The 18,203-nt window shown below is 36.2% G+C and overlaps 1 protein-coding gene across 4 annotated transcripts in view; it reads left to right on the top strand.

Moving 5' to 3' along the window:
• The window catches only part of METTL4 (methyltransferase 4, N6-adenosine), a 43,120-nt gene that overhangs the window by 7,385 nt on the left and 17,532 nt on the right, over positions 1 to 18,203 (top strand). For all 4 annotated transcript variants that reach the window (XM_019920801.3, XM_073790565.1, XM_004320746.4 and 1 more), the window contains exons 4-8: positions 4,328 to 4,697; positions 6,833 to 6,902; positions 10,805 to 10,979; positions 13,388 to 13,494; positions 13,876 to 13,967. In XM_019920801.3, the coding sequence (XP_019776360.1) occupies positions 4,328 to 4,697; positions 6,833 to 6,902; positions 10,805 to 10,979; positions 13,388 to 13,494; positions 13,876 to 13,967 (814 nt within the window). The remainder of the gene's footprint in view (positions 1 to 4,327; positions 4,698 to 6,832; positions 6,903 to 10,804; positions 10,980 to 13,387; positions 13,495 to 13,875; positions 13,968 to 18,203) is intronic.

Below are 18,203 nucleotides of genomic sequence, written 5' to 3' on the forward strand. Positions count from 1 at the left end.
TCATGTCCTTCACTCATTTTTAAATTGGGTTTTTGTTGTTGTTATTGAGTTTTAGGAGTTTTGTTCTTTTTTTTGGCCACGCTGCACGGCTTTTGGGATCTTAGTTCCCTGACCAGGGATCGGACCTGCGCCCTTGGCAGCGAAAGCCTGGAGTCCTAACCACTGGACCGCCAGTGAATTCCCTAGGAGTTCTTTTATATTCTGGATATCAATCCCTTATTAGACACATGACTTGATGTCAAGTATATTCAAAGAACCAGCTTTTAACTTAATTAATTTTCTTTGCTGTCTGTCTATTTTCTATTTTGTTGATATCTGTTCTCTATTATTTTCTTCCTTTTGGTTTACTTTGCTCTTTTTCTAACTTCTTAAAGTAGAAGCTTTTGACAGTGAATTTAGATTTTTTTTAATATAAGCACTTAAAGCTATAAGTTTGCCTTGAATCATTGCTTTAGTTGCATTCCACATATTTTGATATTTTGTATTTTCACTTTCATTCACTTCAAAATATTTTCTGATTTCCTCTGTGATTTTATCTTTGACCTATATGAATTATTTAGAAGTCTGCTGTTTCATTCCCAGATATTTGGGGTTTATCTTGATATCTTCTTATTATTGATTTCTAACTTAAATCCGTTGGGGTATAAGAATATACTCTGATGATTTCAAGCCTTTTAAATTTATTGAGCCTTTCTTTATAGTCCAGCATATGAATTATCTTTGTGACTGTATTGTGTGCTATTTTTAATGTATTTTTGAATACGTATTCTATAGTTGTTGGATGCAGTGTTCTATGAATGTCAGTTTAAGTTGGTAGTGTTGTTCAGAACTTCTGTGTCTTTAGAGATTTTTGGTTTAATTGGTCTATCAATTACTGGGTAGATTTTTCTTAGGTGAGTTTAGAATGATGTTTTTAGACTAAAGCTGATTATTCCTTTTTACTGACACAAAATCTGTTATCTACGCAATACCCCTGTCAAGAACTGGGATGAAATGTCTGAGATTTTACTCTATTTGGAAGCTAACAAGCTAGCAAGTTTAGGTCTCAGATTTTATTAAAATAGATTTAGACCTAAGATTTTATTAAATAAGGAGTTTATTGCTCCCTGCATAGCAGGAAGCATATACTTTCTGTTCACAGACTTCCCTTGTATTCCATGGGGACGATGCCAAGGAGCCTCGGTATATGCTCTGCATGCAGTAGATTTGGTTCATAGCTAAAGAACCCCAAGGTTAGGGAATCCCAGTTTTTTAAAATGGGTTGCAAACAAACCTGTCCAGCCTTTGTTCCAGAGTGAGCCTTTATTAACCTGGACAGCAAACAGATCTGCCTTCTGGCTTGGAGGGAGACATGATCTCCGTCTTCCATGCTATATGAATATCCTTGTGTTGGAGGAACTGATCTTGAGGATATGACCACTGGTTGACCTGGACACTTGGAGGCTCCTCATCCCTCCTTTGTCTTTGGACTGTACACTCTGCCCACCGTTCCCACAGTGGGAGCTGTTTTCAAGGACATAGCCTTGAGAGAGTAAGCTGTTGTTGAGACGATCTGGACTGTGTATGTGACTGAACCCAGTTAAGAACTCTGTATAAACTTTTAGGATTCTGGGCGACAGGTACAGAGATCTACTTGTCTTGCAGCCTCCCAAGACAAGCCTCGTTTGTAAGTTCTCTTGTTGTTAAACCTGCCATCTTCCCATCTAGAGTGGTCTGCCTCTTTTCTTTGGTCTCTCCTTGCCCTCTGTGTACAGGGGCCAGTTTCAGATTTCACCTGGGAAGCTCTTGAGGTTACAAACCAACACCTTGAAAATTTATTCTGGAACAAAAGCTATCAGTGCCTCTGCTCACACAGCGAGACCCATGGTGAAATGTCCCCCAATTGTCCTGTGAATCATGATGTTTTCTGGTCTGAGTGTTGGAAACAAGTACTATTCTTGGCCCTGTGAGAGCTCAAGAAACTGTTTCTTTTAGTCCTCTTGGGTGGTTCTTTTCTTGGCCTTGGATAGTTCCCCCACACACTTGGAGTGATCAGTATTTACAGGAATTTCTCCAGTGTGACTACCTGCAGATATACAGAGTTCTCTCTGTACAGCTCTTTCCTCTCTGATACTCTCCTGGGTGCTCTGTCTTGGCATCCCCATATTCTCAGCTCTGTCTCCATAACTCTGGATTTCTTCTAGACTCTGCCCAGATTCTTCTTGTGCCTTGGAAAATCTTCAGGCAGTTAGCTGGGGCAGTCATAGGGCTTACCTATGATTTCTTTCACTCTCCTTTGTTGCCTGATGTCCAGTGTCTTGAAAGCTTTTGTTCCTATTACTCCATCTTGGTTGGAAGTGGAAGTCTCTGGCTGCTTTGAGCGTTTTCAGCAATTTAATTGTGATGTTCCTTAATGTAGTTTTCTCTTCCTCCTCTTCCTCCTCCTCCTCCATTTTTTGATCTTCTTGGATCTGTGAATACATAGTCTTCAGCAAATTTAGAAATTTTTGGCTGTTGTCTCCTCAAATATATTTTCTGTCCCCTTCATTTTGGGTGCTTTTATTGTGCTGTTTTCAAGTGCATTAACCTTTTCTTCTTCAGTGTCTAATCTGCTGTAATTCCAATGTAGTGTATTTTTCACTTGTGCATTGTAGTTTTTAATTTCTAGACACTCAATTTGGTCTTTTCTTATAGTTTCCCTATCTCTTCTTAACAGGTTCATTTTTTTCTTTACATTTTTGAACATATGAATATGGTTATAATGAGTGCCTTAATATCCCTTTCTACTTTTTTTTCCTAATCTTTAAAAATGGGCTGCACGGGCTTCCCTGGTGGTGCAGTGGTTGAGAGTCCGCCTGCCGATGCAGGGGACACGGGTTCGTGCCCCAGTCCGGGAAGATCCCACATGCCGCAGAGCGGCTGGGCCCTTGAGCCGTGGCTGCTAAGCCTGCGCGTCCGGAGCCTGTGCTCCGCAACGGGAGAGGCCACAGCAGTGAGAGGCCCGCGATTGCAAAAAAAAAAAAAAGGGCTGCACAAGCCCTGTGTGAACTCTGGGGATTTCTCCCTCTGATCATTTTATCTGGTTCTTTCCCTGTCCTTGGGTATTTCATCACATACATGTGCTGATCACTACTCAGCTGGAGACTTGACCTTCTGCAGCTCTCTCCTCTCTGGTATCCTTCCCTGCAAACTCTAGCTGCCTTGGCCTTTCCAGACTCCCAGCTGTATTTCCTTAACTCAGAGAGACTGTTGGGCTCTGAATGGGTCTCTTTCCTGTACTGCTACCTAGAAACTTTCTCAAGGCGGTAAGCTGGAGCAGCTCGTTTCTCCTTTTTTAGGGACTACTGTTCTACACTGCTTGACATCCATCCAAGGTCTGAAAACCATTTTTTAAAAATATTTTTTTAAAAGTAATTTCGGATTAAAGGTACTCCATCTTGTCCAGAAGCAGAACTTGGCTTTTAATTTTATAATTATTTTGGTTGTATTATTGAAAACCTTTGTTTATATATTCATTTTATAGAGTTAATTTTTTTCTTTTTTTACAATTCAAGCTATATTTTATAAAATCAAAGGTATATTTATTTTAAAATTAAATTACTAGGGGGACTTCCCTGGTGGTCCAGTGGCCAAGACTCCATGCTCCCAATGCAAGGGGCCTGGGTTCAATCCCTGGTCAGGGAACTAGATCCCACATGCTGCAACTAAAGATCTCACATGCTGCAATGAAGATCCTGCATGCTGCAACTAAGACCTGGCGCAGCCAAATAAGTAAATAAATAAGTATGTAAAAAATTAAGTTACTAGAAAAATTTAAGATTAAATGTGATTTAAACTTAATTCTTTTTTTTTTTGGCCACACTGCACAGCTTGCGGGATCTTAGTTCCCCGACCAGGGATTGAACTCATGCCCTTGGCAGTGAAAGCATGGAGACCTAACCACTGGACTGCCAGGGAATTCCCTTAATTCTTTTTATAAATTAGAAATTCCAGTTTCTTTTAGAAACATTATCAAATTTATCGTATAAAGATTTAAGGATACATTTTCTACGTATTCAATATATTGTTTGGTTAGTTAATTTTCAGTGAGTTTATGAGATTTGTTTCATTCCACAGTTAAGAAATAGCATTTCAAAGGTATACTCACACTTTCTAACTCTTTTTGTAGTATAAAGTTATTTTCCTGTAAGCATTAAGAATGTTGATTTTAATCCAAGAGTTGAAATATTCAAAGCATAGTAGGAACTTTATTATTTAGAAAATTGTTTTAATGTCAGTGACTTTTTATTTTTTTATTTATTTTCTTTTTAGTGACTTTTTAATGTACTTAAAAAAAATTCTCTTACAGATCAGGGGGCTGATTTTGGATGGATCTTCACAGTTAATCCAAGAAGGTCTCAGAAGTGGCTTTCTTCATCCACTTTATGAAAAACGGGACAAGTATACTGAGCCCATTACTTTACCACTTGATACCTGCAATTTGTCAGAATTATGTGAAATGGCAAAGCATTTGCCTTCTCTGAATGAAATGGAACTTCAGACGTTACAATTGATGGACGATGATATATCTGTTACAGAGCAGGATTTATTTTCACGGATTGTTGAAAACAACTCTAGCTTTACAAAAATGATCACTTTAATGGGACAGAAATACCTGCTGCCACCAAAAAGCAGTTTTCTTTTGTCTGACATTTCTTGTATGTACCCGCTTCTGAGCTGTAAGTAATTATTATGTTTATTATTAGAAAAAGATAATTTTTTTGTGGCCTCAGAAGTCAAGAACAAGTCTGAATGTTGAATGAGCACCAGCATTTTGTGATAGGGTAAACACTTAATTTTCTCAGTGTATTTTTCTTTTAAATTCAATTTTAAAGTGCTGACTTCTGTCTTAAAAATTAAAAAAATTCTTATTACAAACAAAGGGTCAAAAACTTAACTAGTCCCCAAGAGAGTAAACATAGTTACTGTTCTGTACTTAGGAATTCAGGGTACAGTTGGGGTTGACCAAATAACTTTATTTAGCTTTTGTTCATAGCAAAGTAGAAACACTTCATATACGAATGTTAATTCCCAAACCATTCCTAGCCTTTTAGGTTACATTTTAAGCTACTGTTCAAGTTTATTATTTAAAGTTTCTCAAAATATTTTCCTGTATAAAGTTAAGAATTTAGATATTTAAGTCCAGAGTCATATACACCTGAATTTGAATTTAGATTCTGAAGCTTAACTATGAGTCTTTAGGCACTTCACAAAACTGAGCCTCAGTTTCCTAGTCTATAAAATGGATATGATAATACCTACTTCCAAGGGTGATTTTGGGGATTAGATGAGATAATCTGCATCATGAGCTTAGCTCAGTGATTTATGTTTCTAACAAATTATAACTATTATAATATTCTAAGGGATGATGTAGATAAGAGGTATATTGACCAAATTGAATTTAATCTGCTGTTTAATGTTATTTGGACATTTTTAAGCAAAATTTTACATTATTAACATAACATAGCTTATTAATGAAAAGCTTCTTTTAATTACTTTCACACCGTCTTATAAATGATTGGTTATTCATGTCACAGTGTCATAAATTCTTCAGGGTAAATGACAAGATAACAAATTAATGAGAAAATCATGCTATATTTGAACATTTTTTTCCCCATTCTTTTTGATCTTTGTTACTCTAATAGTTTAAAAGCCATCACTTCCTTATTTTAATTTGCATTCTTTTGATCACTTATGAGATTGTACATTTACAAAAATATACCTCTGTTTATAAAAGGAAAAGGGACAGCTCTTCCTCACAGTAAAATTCCAATTAATAAATGTAGGTAGAATGATGTAACTAGAAAATTTCCATTTGGCACACATCATAGTATTTGGGTGTCAAAATAGTGGATGAAAAGATGAGATGCAGGATATTTGCACAGTCTTAAAATATCTCCCTGCAAAATACTTATTAATTACAAAAGTAAAACTGGAGAAACCTGGCTGACAGCATTTTAACCAAATGATCAAAGGTAGTATCACTAATAATGAGACATTTTGACACTGTGTTTCCTGATAATGGCATGGTGATACTCTTGCCAAAAATAAAGAACCTAAATTTAATCACGAGGAAATACCAAACCCAAACTTGAGGGACATTCTATAAAATGACTAGCCAGTAGTCTTCAAAAGTATCAAGGTCATAAAAGGCAAAGAAAGACTGAGGAACTTTTCCAGATTGGAGGAAATTTAGGAGACATGGCAACTGAATGCAATGTGTGATCCTGGTCCAGAGAAAAGAACACTAGTAGACTATTGGGGACATTTTGTTGTGGTCAATATATCAGTCAAAAGACAAGTTTTATTTCATGTAAAAAGTTGAAAAACAGAAGCAAAAAACCCACACCTACCCTATCTAGGCTTGAAAGGACCAAGTTAATATGGCTACCAAGACTTATAGGACATTTATAAATCATTGATGTCTAGCTAAGGGAGCTGTAGTTATTTTTAGGAAGTTTCTGCAATAGGTGAAATTATGTTAAAATCCCAGAGGTACTAAATTATAAGGGGAATCTCTTAATTATTTTAGATAAATTATTTGAATAAATGCCACAAATCCTTTTCTTGCATTCCAGTATATTTGTGTCTGTAGTGAATGCACTTCATTGTTGAAGAACATGTTTAGTTTTTTTTTTTTTTTTGCCATGTGGCATGTGGGATCTTAGTTCCCCAACTAGGGATGGAACCCATGCCCCCTGCAGTGGAAGTGCAGAGTCCCAACCACTGTACCGCCAGGAAGTCTCAGAACATGTTTAGTTTTTAAAGTGATACGTATAGAAGATATTTTCTGAAATTGTCTCTTTGTTTTCAGGTAAGAAAACATATGATGTAATTGTGATAGATCCACCATGGCAGAACAAATCAGTTAAAAGAAGTAACAGGTAAGTATAAATAATTTATCTATTAGATATGCTTTCTCAAAGCTATTGTCCTTTGTACATTCTAGTTACATATGCTAAAAGCATTACTTTATGATAATAGATTGTCTGAAACTACTAAAACACTTTCGTTTTAAGATTTTAATTCCCTTAAGTAGATAATTCTCTTGAACTAGAACTATATGTAGATGTAGGTTAAGAATGTTAAAAGTAATATATTTATTAATGATTAAGGTTACTGACTGTCCAGTTCAGGGATGTTTCTATAACACCAAAAGGCAACATTTTTGCCTTCTTTGATATCAAATTCTGAAGTTTAGAAATATGTGCCAAAATACAGTATTCCTTAATACTGCTATGAATGAATTGGTCTACTTCATTCTGAAATTTGTTTTTATTTATGCCACCATTTCTTTTATGTAACCTTTTAGAGTGATAAGTTCAATTAGTTAGTAAGATGACATTCCCTTTTAATAGCTTTTTAAAAAAGTTTTTCCCTCTAGTTCTAGTGAATGTCTTCAGTTGTATTTCCTCTCACTCTTCGATTTTCTAGACTGAACAGTTCCTATTACCTTGACTTAAAGTTCGTATGAAATTTCTTCTCCACAATTATCTTGTTATGCTTTTTGTTTATGAGCTGTACCAATAATTGGACTTTTTTCTCTTAAAGTTTCAAGGATCATACAAAGAATTCCTGTAGCTATTCTCTATATGTGTGTATTTGTGCATGTGTGTAGATATCTATGTATATATAATTTTTTTCTGAACTGTATGAGAATAAATTATTTAGGAAGAAGTAAGTTACTCTGGAATATTTTATTCTGTATTTCTTGAAAACAAATATATTAATATTTTCTTATATAATCATAATGTAATTATCAAAATAGGTAATTAATTTTCCTTTTTAATTTTCTAATTTTCCTTTATTAGAAAATTAAAAAGGAAATCATATAGGGAGATACTGTGATATATGTAAATATCTTGTTACCAGTTTTAGCATCTGTGGTAGGTAGAATACTGTTGTCCCCCCTCCCCCCACACCCGCCTCCATGCCCTTGTCCTAATCCCTGGAATTTGTGAATATGTTAGGTTACATGGAAAGGGGGAATTAAAATTCCAAATGGAATTAAGGCTGCTAAGAAAAGGAGATTACTATGCATTATCTGGATAGGCCAGTCCTTAGTTTAGCTGTAGACAGGAGACCTAACTGAGGGTATTTCTCCCTTTTTTCTTTTCTGTTATTTTTTCTTCTCTTCCTTTCTTTCTCCCTTCTCCACCCTCCCCCTGCCCAAGTCTTCTCTCCTTTTCTTTCCTTTAAAAGTATATAGTATATAGAAAAACTAACCAAAAAAAAAGAAAAGAAAAGAAAGGAAAAGTGTATAGTATAAGTATATTTATAGGCTAATGGTAAGGAACTACTAGAGAGGTTGAAAATACAGGAGGGGAGTAATTAGCATCACTAATAGACTAGAAGATGAGAATAAGAGAACACAGCTGGAGGGATAAGCTTTAAATATATGAAGCCATGCTATCCTTTAAGAGGAAATGTATAGCAATGGGTAAGTGAAAGCGTATAACCAGGCGGGAGAGGGTTAGGTAATTGAAGCAGTCTGATGGCTTTTTTTTTTTTAATTGATATATGCGTTAACTTCATCTACAAAGAGTGAGTTTGGGCGAGACTTGAAAAGAGATGAAGGTTTGTAGTAGTTGACCAAGGATAAGTAAAAGAATTGATGAGTAGTTTTGAGAACCTAAGAATGGACTTAATTGAGCCAATTCTTCAGTTTAGCATTTTTCTCCACCTGATTTTTTTCCATATGAAGAAGTTGAATTGAATTGTGTTGAAATTGAATTGAATTTAAGATTGGAGGTTTGCAGGAGTTATGGGGTGAAAGAGTAAAGGGGAGATTGGAGTTAGGGGTATAGTGAGAAGACAGAGGAGTGATTGGTGGTTGGTAGTATGTGAGGAAGAGGAGAAAGTGTGGGCAGGAAGAAACTGATAGACTCAGTAAAGTGGAGGAATGGGGCACTGACTGAATGCTTTGGTAAAGTCAAAGAATTGGTGACGGAAAAGAGGTAATGGCCAATCATCAGAAAATCTAGAAACAATAAATGCTGGAGAGGGAGTGGAGAAAAGGGAACCCTCCTGCACTGTTGGTGGGAATGTAAATTGATACAGCCACTATGGAGAACAGTATGGAGGTTCCTTAAAAAACTAAAAATAGAGCTGCCATATGACCCAGCAATCTCACTGCTGGGCATATACCCTGAGAAAACCATAATTCAAAAAGAGTCATGTACCACAGTGTTCATTGCAGCACTATTTACAGTTTCCAGGACATGGAAGCAACCTGAGTGTCCATCGACAGATGAATGGATAAAGAAGATGTGGTACATATATACAATGGAATATTACTCAGCCATAAAAAGGAAAAAAATTGAGTTATTTGTAATGAGGTGGATGGACCTAGAGTCTGTCATACAGAGTGAAGTAAGTCAGAAAGAGAAAAACAAATACTGTATGCTAATGCATGTTTATGGAATCTAGAAAAACGGTACTGATGAACCTAGTGGCAGGGCAGGAATAAAGACACAGCATAGAGAATGGACTTGAGGACACGGTGGGGGGAAGGGGAAGCTGGGACGAAGTGAGAGAGTAGCACTGACATACACATACACTACCAAATGTAAAATAGATAGCTAGTGGGAAGCAGCCGCATAGCACAGGGAGATCAGCTTGATGCTTTGTGACGACCTAGAGGAGTGGGATACAGAGGATGGGAGGGAGGCTCAAGAGGGAGGGGATATGGTGATATATGTATACTTATAGCTGATTCACTTTTTTGTACAGCAGAAACTAACACAACATTGTAAAGCAATTATACTCCAATAAAGATGTAAAAAAAAAAAAAGTAATGACCAGAGATCAGTGTATATGGTTTCAGAAATGGAGCAAGTTTGAGTGATGACAACGTCCAGGTTTTGGCCACTCGAAGGGATTATTGAAGTGGAGTGAATGCAATGGTATTTATTTAGGGGAAGAATAGGTGAGTGTGTACATTAATTAGCCTGTGCTTTGAAATTGCCCAGGATACTGGCAAGATTTATGTTGGTGAGGTAGAAGGATCTCAGAACTTAAATCCTCATTGAATATGGAGAGTGAGGCTGTAATAGGTTCGATAAGGAACATTGGAGGCTAGATAGCGTACTTCTCAAAGAGAAGGGGATTTTACGCAAAGGTAGATGGCTGATAGCCTGGAACTGGCAGTAGGGGAGCTAGGAGAATACTGACCTCTCCTCTTTCTGTTGTGTGTGTTGGATGCTGGAGAAAGGGCCACATTGGTTTGATGGGGTATTGTAGAGCAAGTAGTGTTTTAGCAAGAGAAACTAGACTTCATACTACTAACGACCAGGAGGTGCAAGACTGTAGAATTTTTTTTTGTAATGAAAGCATGAGAGTTTCAGAGAGCCCAGTAGAACTGATTGGGAAGGATGAAAGAAACAAGATGATAGACTGAAGATGTTCGTGGGATATTGAGATAGTAGTTTCAAGACTGTTAATGGGGTCCCTTTGTAATGTACAGATTATCAAACCATAATATTTGCTTAATTTTGAATGTTAGAAAAGCATATAGAAAATATTAGTAAAATTACTGAAATGTAATACATTTAGAAATGATAAAGAAATATGGCTTCATCATTTTAAATTAGTAAAAACTAAAAATATTATTTCTGACTTGCGTGTAATAATATGTCCACTGGGTGTCAGTGTGGCTTCATGTTTAGTTGCACAAATAAATATAGGAGCTTTGTGTTTGTGGAGTCAATGTTATACAGGTTTTCTCCCTGCTTATTTTTCTTTTTTGCAGCAAATTTTGCTAATATTTTTTTCTGTTTATTTTTAGATATAGTTATTTATCACCACTGCAAATAAAGCAGATACCTATCCCTAAGCTGGCTGCTCCAAACTGTCTTGTTGTTACTTGGGTGACGAATAGACAGAAGCACCTACGTTTTGTTAAGGAAGAACTTTACCCTTCTTGGTCTGTGGAGATAGTTGCTGAATGGCACTGGGTAAAAGTAAGTTTAGAAGTTAATGTATTTGTTAACTTTATTTGTTAATAAGGTGTGACATACAAGTCACATAAAGGTAGCATCTACTTTTTAATGCTTAACATGTCACCGCTCTACTCCTTCAACATGGTCTAATTAAAATGTTTACTTTGCTACTAAATACCTTTGTCTTCTTATTCGCAAGACTTTTTACCTATTTGTTCTGTATATTTTTGTAGTAGAATCCCAAACTGCTGGCCTTCAGAAATCACTCGGAGATATCAGGATGACATTTTAAAAAGCTCTGATGTCTGTAGTTTAAGAAACAACAAACAAAAACTTTGGGGAATTTGTCCATCACTAAACATAGAAATTGTCTTACTGTTCATCTTCTTCCTCTTTACTCATCCAAAATTTCAGCTGCCCTTTGTGACTTCTGTCTTTCTTTCTTTTTTCTTCTCCTTCCTCCCTTCCTCCCTTCCTTCCTCCCTCCCTCTCTTCCTTCCTTCCTTCCTTCCTTCTTTCTTTTTTTCTTATGTTTCTGGGGATGAGAGGGAGATAGCAAAGAAATCTACTGTGGAAGAGTTGGGAAAATGCTAGAAGCAAGGACCTTTTATACTTTAAACCTTAACTTAGTTCCTCATGCCTGTTTTTGAAAGAAATGATTCCAACTCTTGGATTGGTTGAATGATCTTTAATATCTTTGCTTGGTATAAAAATACCAAAAAATACAAAAATATAAGGCATCAGTTCAGAGTTCATTGGACATCCTTTTAAAGATACATTGTCTACCAGGTGAATTCCAGAAAGCCCCTCCTAAATTTTAAAAAGGTAAACCAGGTTATTATGGGTTGAATGTTTTAACATTTATATAATATTTATATAACTGTATATTCATTTTAGACACAGGTTCTATTTTTATGTGCTCTGTGTACTTTGTAGTGTACTGGAATATCTTCTAAAAGCTGTGTACATTATTTATTTGCACCTATTTTGTGAGACTTGGCAAACAAACACTTAAGTTGTGTCTTTGCTTTTACAGTTGTGCTTTGGGCTTAGCTTTGGTTGATTTGCTGTAGGACCATAACAGGAATATAAAACTCCATTCCACTCTGTCTATTATGGCGGTTCTTTTATAATCAGAGACTGAGGCCAAAGTCACGAAAAGGTTACCTTCTGAAATCAAAACCAGTAAAATGCTAATACATGAAAACTAAGACTGTTCATTTCTGGTAGTAATCAGTTCTATGAGATGGTATGATATGACTATAGCTTAAAACAAAAATATGTTTTATGAAATACTTATTAGGTAGTTGAACATATTGTTATATCAGAAGGAGTAATCTGCATTGAGTATAAAGGATATCCAAAGAATAAGAATTTGCCAGTGTTTATACAGTGCTGTGTGGAATAGATGCTGTTTCTCGTGGGCCCTAGAGGTGATAAAAGGACTTGGTTTTTTAGATACCTCGATATAGGGTAAAGGGTTCCACAGAGAATAGATATGAATATTCTGATAGTGAAAATATTTTCTTCAATGCTTAATTAATGATTTGATATTGTTATTATAAATTGTGTTTTGAGTTTGATTAGCTAAAGTGAGTCTTTGGGAGTCTGATCACTCCAGGATGAAATGATAAGATTGAATTTCTGGATTTATAATGCCAAGAAATTGGACCACGTATTGTCTATCTCATCAATCCCTGAGCTTCCTTCATTATTAATTTTAGCTCTGACAGTATTTAATGCCATTGTTTCCTATAAGTAAAGGAAAATACTGTATTGTAATTGACTTAGTCACATTGCCAGTAATAGGTAAATGTTATTTGAACAAATAAATGAATTAATGATGGCATGGTTTCCAATAATAAATTTTAATGAAAAATAGAGGTTCTTGTGTGCAAGATGATAAAATGATACTTAAAATTTTTTAGTCCTTCATAGCTGCCTTGTCCATTATGGTAGTCACTAGCAGTATGTAGCTCTTCAGCACTTGAAATGTGGCTAGTCCAAATTGAGACGTGGTGCTAAATGTAAAATATAAGTGTTTTGGATTTAAAAGACTTAGTATGAAAGAAAGAATATAACATACCTCAATAATTTTTTGAATTGATTACATATTGAAATGGTAATATTTTAGATATGTTAGGTTAAATTAAAAATAATTAAAAATTATTTAAAACTTAAAATACAATTAAAATTAATTTTGCCTCATTCTTTTTGCTTTTTTAAATGTTGGTACTAGAAAATCTAAATTACATGTGTGGCTTAAACTTGTGGCCCACATTATATTTTTATTGGACTGCGGTAGCCTTGAGGTTTAATACTTCCTTTTCTTTGGTGAAAATTGTATAGTGGTAGAAAAAAAACCCAATCCTTTTCCTGGATATTTACAGATGTATGGGTTGTTTTTGTTTTTGACTCCTTTTTATCAGATCACCAGTTCAGGAGAGTTTGTGTTCCCATTAGATTCTCCACACAAAAAGCCTTACGAAGGTCTTATACTGGGAAGAGTTCGAGAAAAAGCTGCTTTACCATTAAGGTAGGAAAGGTGATTTTTCAAAATTGTATAAATGTATTGATTTTAAGGCTTTTAAAAGTTATTAATACAGTGATCATTAGTTTTTGTTAATTTTTACATTTTTGAAAATCTGAAAATGGCCGAGATAAGTGTGAATGGTACGGCACATGAAATTTTATATTATCTTTTGCTTTATCTAATATGTAAGAGTCATTATTGTAGAAAACGAAACTATCTGAAATTTCTTAATACTTATGTTGTTGATTTCCATTATTTCTATTCTTAAATTTATTATAAATTCAGATACTATTGGAAAGTTGAAAAAAAATCAAGGCAACTGTGGCTTATATGTAAAAAATTGTCCTCTAAAATATAATTTACGTTTTTGTTCTGTTTTAATAGGAATGCAGATGTAAAAGAGCTCCCCATTCCAGATCACAAGTTAATTGTCAGTGTGCCCTGTACGCTTCACTCACATAAGCCACCTCTTGCTGGTATGTTTTTATAAAATAGTTATGACTTATGTGAAATTGACAAAAGGGTTGAATGTATTGATAGTATTTGAATAGTCTAGAAATTTGGAAATTAAATCAGATATATGTTATTTTAATTAATATTCTAAAATCATATAGCAGAATTTATGGAATAGAGAATAGGTTTTTTTTTGCTACAGAAAGCTTTATTGTTTCCAGTTGGTCCGTAGCTTGGGAGAGGGCTCCAGGCAGTTACATAGCTGCCTAGTGGCAGCAGGGAGAGGCTCAGGCAGAGGCCCTGAGACCAGGAGGTGGAATCGGGCCCTCAAGGGCCTCTGGGCTCGAAGGCTACTACTGGTCCTAAGTACTCGCCTAGCCCTGGCTGGGGGCCGGCCAGCCTGCAGAGGTTGGTCAGGTGGTCATCCATCTTCTTGAGTCTCACCTCCTTATCCAGGAGGTGGCTCCCCAGGAAGGCACAGAGATGGTCTGTGTGGGAAGAACCCAGGGCATGCAAACCCAAAAGGGCCTGTTTCAGGTTCTTCTCCGAGCCCATGGCAGCTTCTGTGGCGTCCAGGGCTTTGCCCCGCTCATCTTGGGGCGGCTTCGGCATGTCCCGGAAGAGGGCGCTGCTGCCACACTGGTTTTGCATCTTGGAGAGGTGCTGGGCCAACCCGCTGAAGGAGGCAGGGCCCTGGCCCTCCAGAGCCGCATTGTGGCGCTCGGAGCAGAAGCCCAGAGAGAGGTAGGTGTAGCAGGCCCGCGGATGCAGGTCCACCAGGCGGGTGACCGCACCCTCCACTTGGGTGGAATAATTCTCACGAATCTGGGAGGTCATCGTGGGTGGCACTAAGGAGCTGACCGCAAAAGTGGTGTTGCTTGGTCCCAGAGGTCGCAACTGGAAAAGAGTCTGGAGGGTGGCTGGTGGTTGGAAAAAGGGTCTGTTATTTTAAAACACTGTTGAAGTGGAGACGGAGCCGCGTGGCCACCCAGTGCACCCATGCAGATTAGTCCTACATTACCTCAGCCTTTCCTCTTCGCCATTTTTTAGGTTCCCCTTACTAACTGGGTTGTTATCCCATCACTGCCCTCAGCAGAATGAAGACTGATGGTGCATGTGAGGACTAGTTCTGCTAGGTGCTTTATTGTAGTCTCAGGGTTCTATCCCTTGCTGGCTCTAAAGCCAAGAGCGCAGAAAGCAGTCAGAGAGATGGTCAAGTATCAAGAAGCATCAGTTGGCAAAGGGATGTTTCTGAGGATGGAATCCTTTGGCTAACGGTAAGCCAGACAGGGCTGCAAAAAAAAAAAAAAAAAAGAATTCCCTTGATAGTTGGTAGACACTCTCAGTTTTATGTTGAGTTGGTGTTGCTTTTCTGAACCATTGGAAAGGTAATTGCTGCAGCCTGCAATTCTTACTAGTCTTAATGCTTTAGTATAATGTCCATCATTTAATGAAACTAAGCAGCAAGGAATAGTGGAAAGCTTTAGCTTTTCAGATTGACTAACATGAGTTTGAATCCTGGTTCTGCTACTTGAGCAAGTTACTCTAATAATTTTCCACCTGAAAGTCGACATTGGAAGGGGGAATAATGATATTAAATCTTTCAGAGTTGTGAGGATTGTTTATATTTGAAATTCTGTAGCATATAGTAGAAGATCAGTAAATGCTAAATTTTTCAAGTGAAAGAATAAAAAAATAGGAATGTAATAGGAATAGGAATATGAGAGATACTGAATTTGACATTCAAAGTTTACTGTTAAAATTTTTTCTTTAGAAATATATATTTTATTAATTTGGTGGTCCTGGCTTAAATAAACCAAAACTTTCAAGCTGCCACTCAGGAAGACTATAGGCTATCAGCTTATCACCTGATTTTGCAGAATATGGGATAATTCATGAGCTAGGATACATAGAAAGGTGAATTCAAATTCCCAAGAGAATGCTTATTGGTAGCATTTAAGATTTCTATTATCTTAAATTGCTTATACTGAGAGTCTTTAGTGTTAATTCATTTGAGAAATGTTCAGATGTCTACCTGTTGATCCATTCTTTGACTTAGAGGGATTCTTAGTGAATAATTGCCTGTAAACTTTGGACTGTTATAGATTCTTTAATGCGGTAAACATTTGACTTAAATGACAAGTGTAGCTGTACTGTTCTTTGAGAAAAAAATTATGTTTGCCACCAGTTATACTCATTGGAGGAAATCTAATTTGTATTCTTCTCATTTGAATTTTCTTTATCATTTGGTGAGTACCAAAGCTTAATTTAGGGTTTGTCTTAGGGCTTATTTTTTTACTTTTAAAAATCCAGGCGCCAGACCCAAAAAACCTTTCATTCCCAAATGATAGTTAAACTATTTCTTAATTCATTTTACATAGATTATGTTTAAAGAGTAGTCTTAAGATATAAGGTTTTAGGGCTTCCCTGGTGGCGCAGTGGTTGAGAGTCTGCCTGCCGATGCAGGGGAAACGGGTTCGTGCCCCGGTCCGGGAGGATCCCACATGCCGCGGAGCGGCTGGGCCCATGAGCCATGGCCCCTGAGCCTGCGCGTCCGGAGCCTGTGCTCTGCAACGGGAGAGGCCACAACAGAGAGGCCCGCGTACCGCAAAACAAACAAACAAAAAAGAAACAAAATATAAGGTTTTATAAAATAGTGAGTAAAATTAGTCTTTTATTAATACTAATAAAAATTAGTACATATTACGGCCTGTAGTTATGAAGTGCAGTTCTGCTGTGTTCCCAGTAGAGCGCAGCACAAACACATTTTTAGCATTGAGAATATTTAAAAAGAAAAGTTAGATTTTGGGGGGGAAAATCTTGTGTGACTCAATATATGTTATTCTTATGTTTTGGTTAAGTACTGGTAGACAAGAAGTATTTATAATCCTTTATTTTTGAGTTCATGTTACTGGATAGCAAGTGCCTGTATTTTGGATACAGAGCCACACAAAGCCATCAGAAAGCAACTTGCAGATTTCTGCAGTATATTTTACTCTGAAGTGAGAGAGTGGCATGGACATATATACACTACCAAATGTAAAATAGATAGCTAGTGGGAAGCAGCTGCATAGCACAGAGAGATCAGCTCAGTGCTTTGTGTCCACCTAGAGGGGTGGGATAGGGAGAGTGGGAGGGAGGTGCAAGAGGGAGGGGATATTGGGATATATGTATATATGTAGCTAATTCACTTTGTGATACAGCAGAAACTAACACAACATTGTAAAGCAATTATACTCCAATAAAGATGTTAAAAATAAATAAAAATAAATAAAATAGTATTTTACTCTGAATCATAACCCTAGGATTTGGGATAATACATGTTCTCTATATAATGCTTAGAACTTTTACATGTAAATGTTCTTAAACTGCTTTATGCCAATTCACAAAATGAAATGTTCTCTCTTTTGCTTCTAGAAACACCAATTTTTTTCTTTTAACAAGTTTTAATTTGTTATTTCTACTGCAAAATGTAAAAAACACCAAATTGGAAGCATATTCTGTTTCAAAATGAGACATTTACTCTTTTTAAGTTTTGAAATTTCTTCCTATAGACTGAAACATAAGCCAACAATAGCTATGGCTTATAACCTAACATAAATGTATAATATTTTAAGTTTAAAGATTTAAGGTAGGAAAATCATGAAATAAAAGTATTTGAATGAAAATTTTGTTTTTCATATTGTACCTTAGAGGAATTTCTACTCCTTTTTACTACTTTACTCGCAACAATTTGTATCTGAACAGTTAAATATAGTTTGATGAGATTTTATGCACTGACATTTGAGCCGCTTTTCCCCCAGCCATGCCCTTTGCTCCCAAGCAGAAGGGGAATGACGGGCTATGTATGAATTACTTCTTCTCCATTGGTTACAAGTATGTTTTACTAATGCCAGATGTTATGTAATTATTTATATATATTGGCATACTCACATTTAAATTTATACATTTGAATTTGCTTTTTTAAAATTGAGATAATTGACATATAACATTGTATTAGTTTTAGGTGTACAACATAGTGATTCAAGATATATATACATATTCACTGATCACAATAAGCCTATACATGGTTACAAAATTTTTTTCCTGTGATGAGAACTTTTAAGATCTCGCATTTTCTTTTAAATTGATATTTAAAATTAGTAAGAATAAAATATTCCCATTAATTTCCCTCTATTTCTTTTGCTTTGTTTTGAAATTAAACATATGTGGTTAACAGTACAAAAACATTACTCCTTGATTTTCTGTGTTTCTCAGCT

The sequence above is a fragment of the Tursiops truncatus genome, chromosome 13 (genome assembly GCF_011762595.2).
Source record: "Tursiops truncatus isolate mTurTru1 chromosome 13, mTurTru1.mat.Y, whole genome shotgun sequence".
Taxonomy (NCBI): domain Eukaryota; kingdom Metazoa; phylum Chordata; class Mammalia; order Artiodactyla; family Delphinidae; genus Tursiops; species Tursiops truncatus.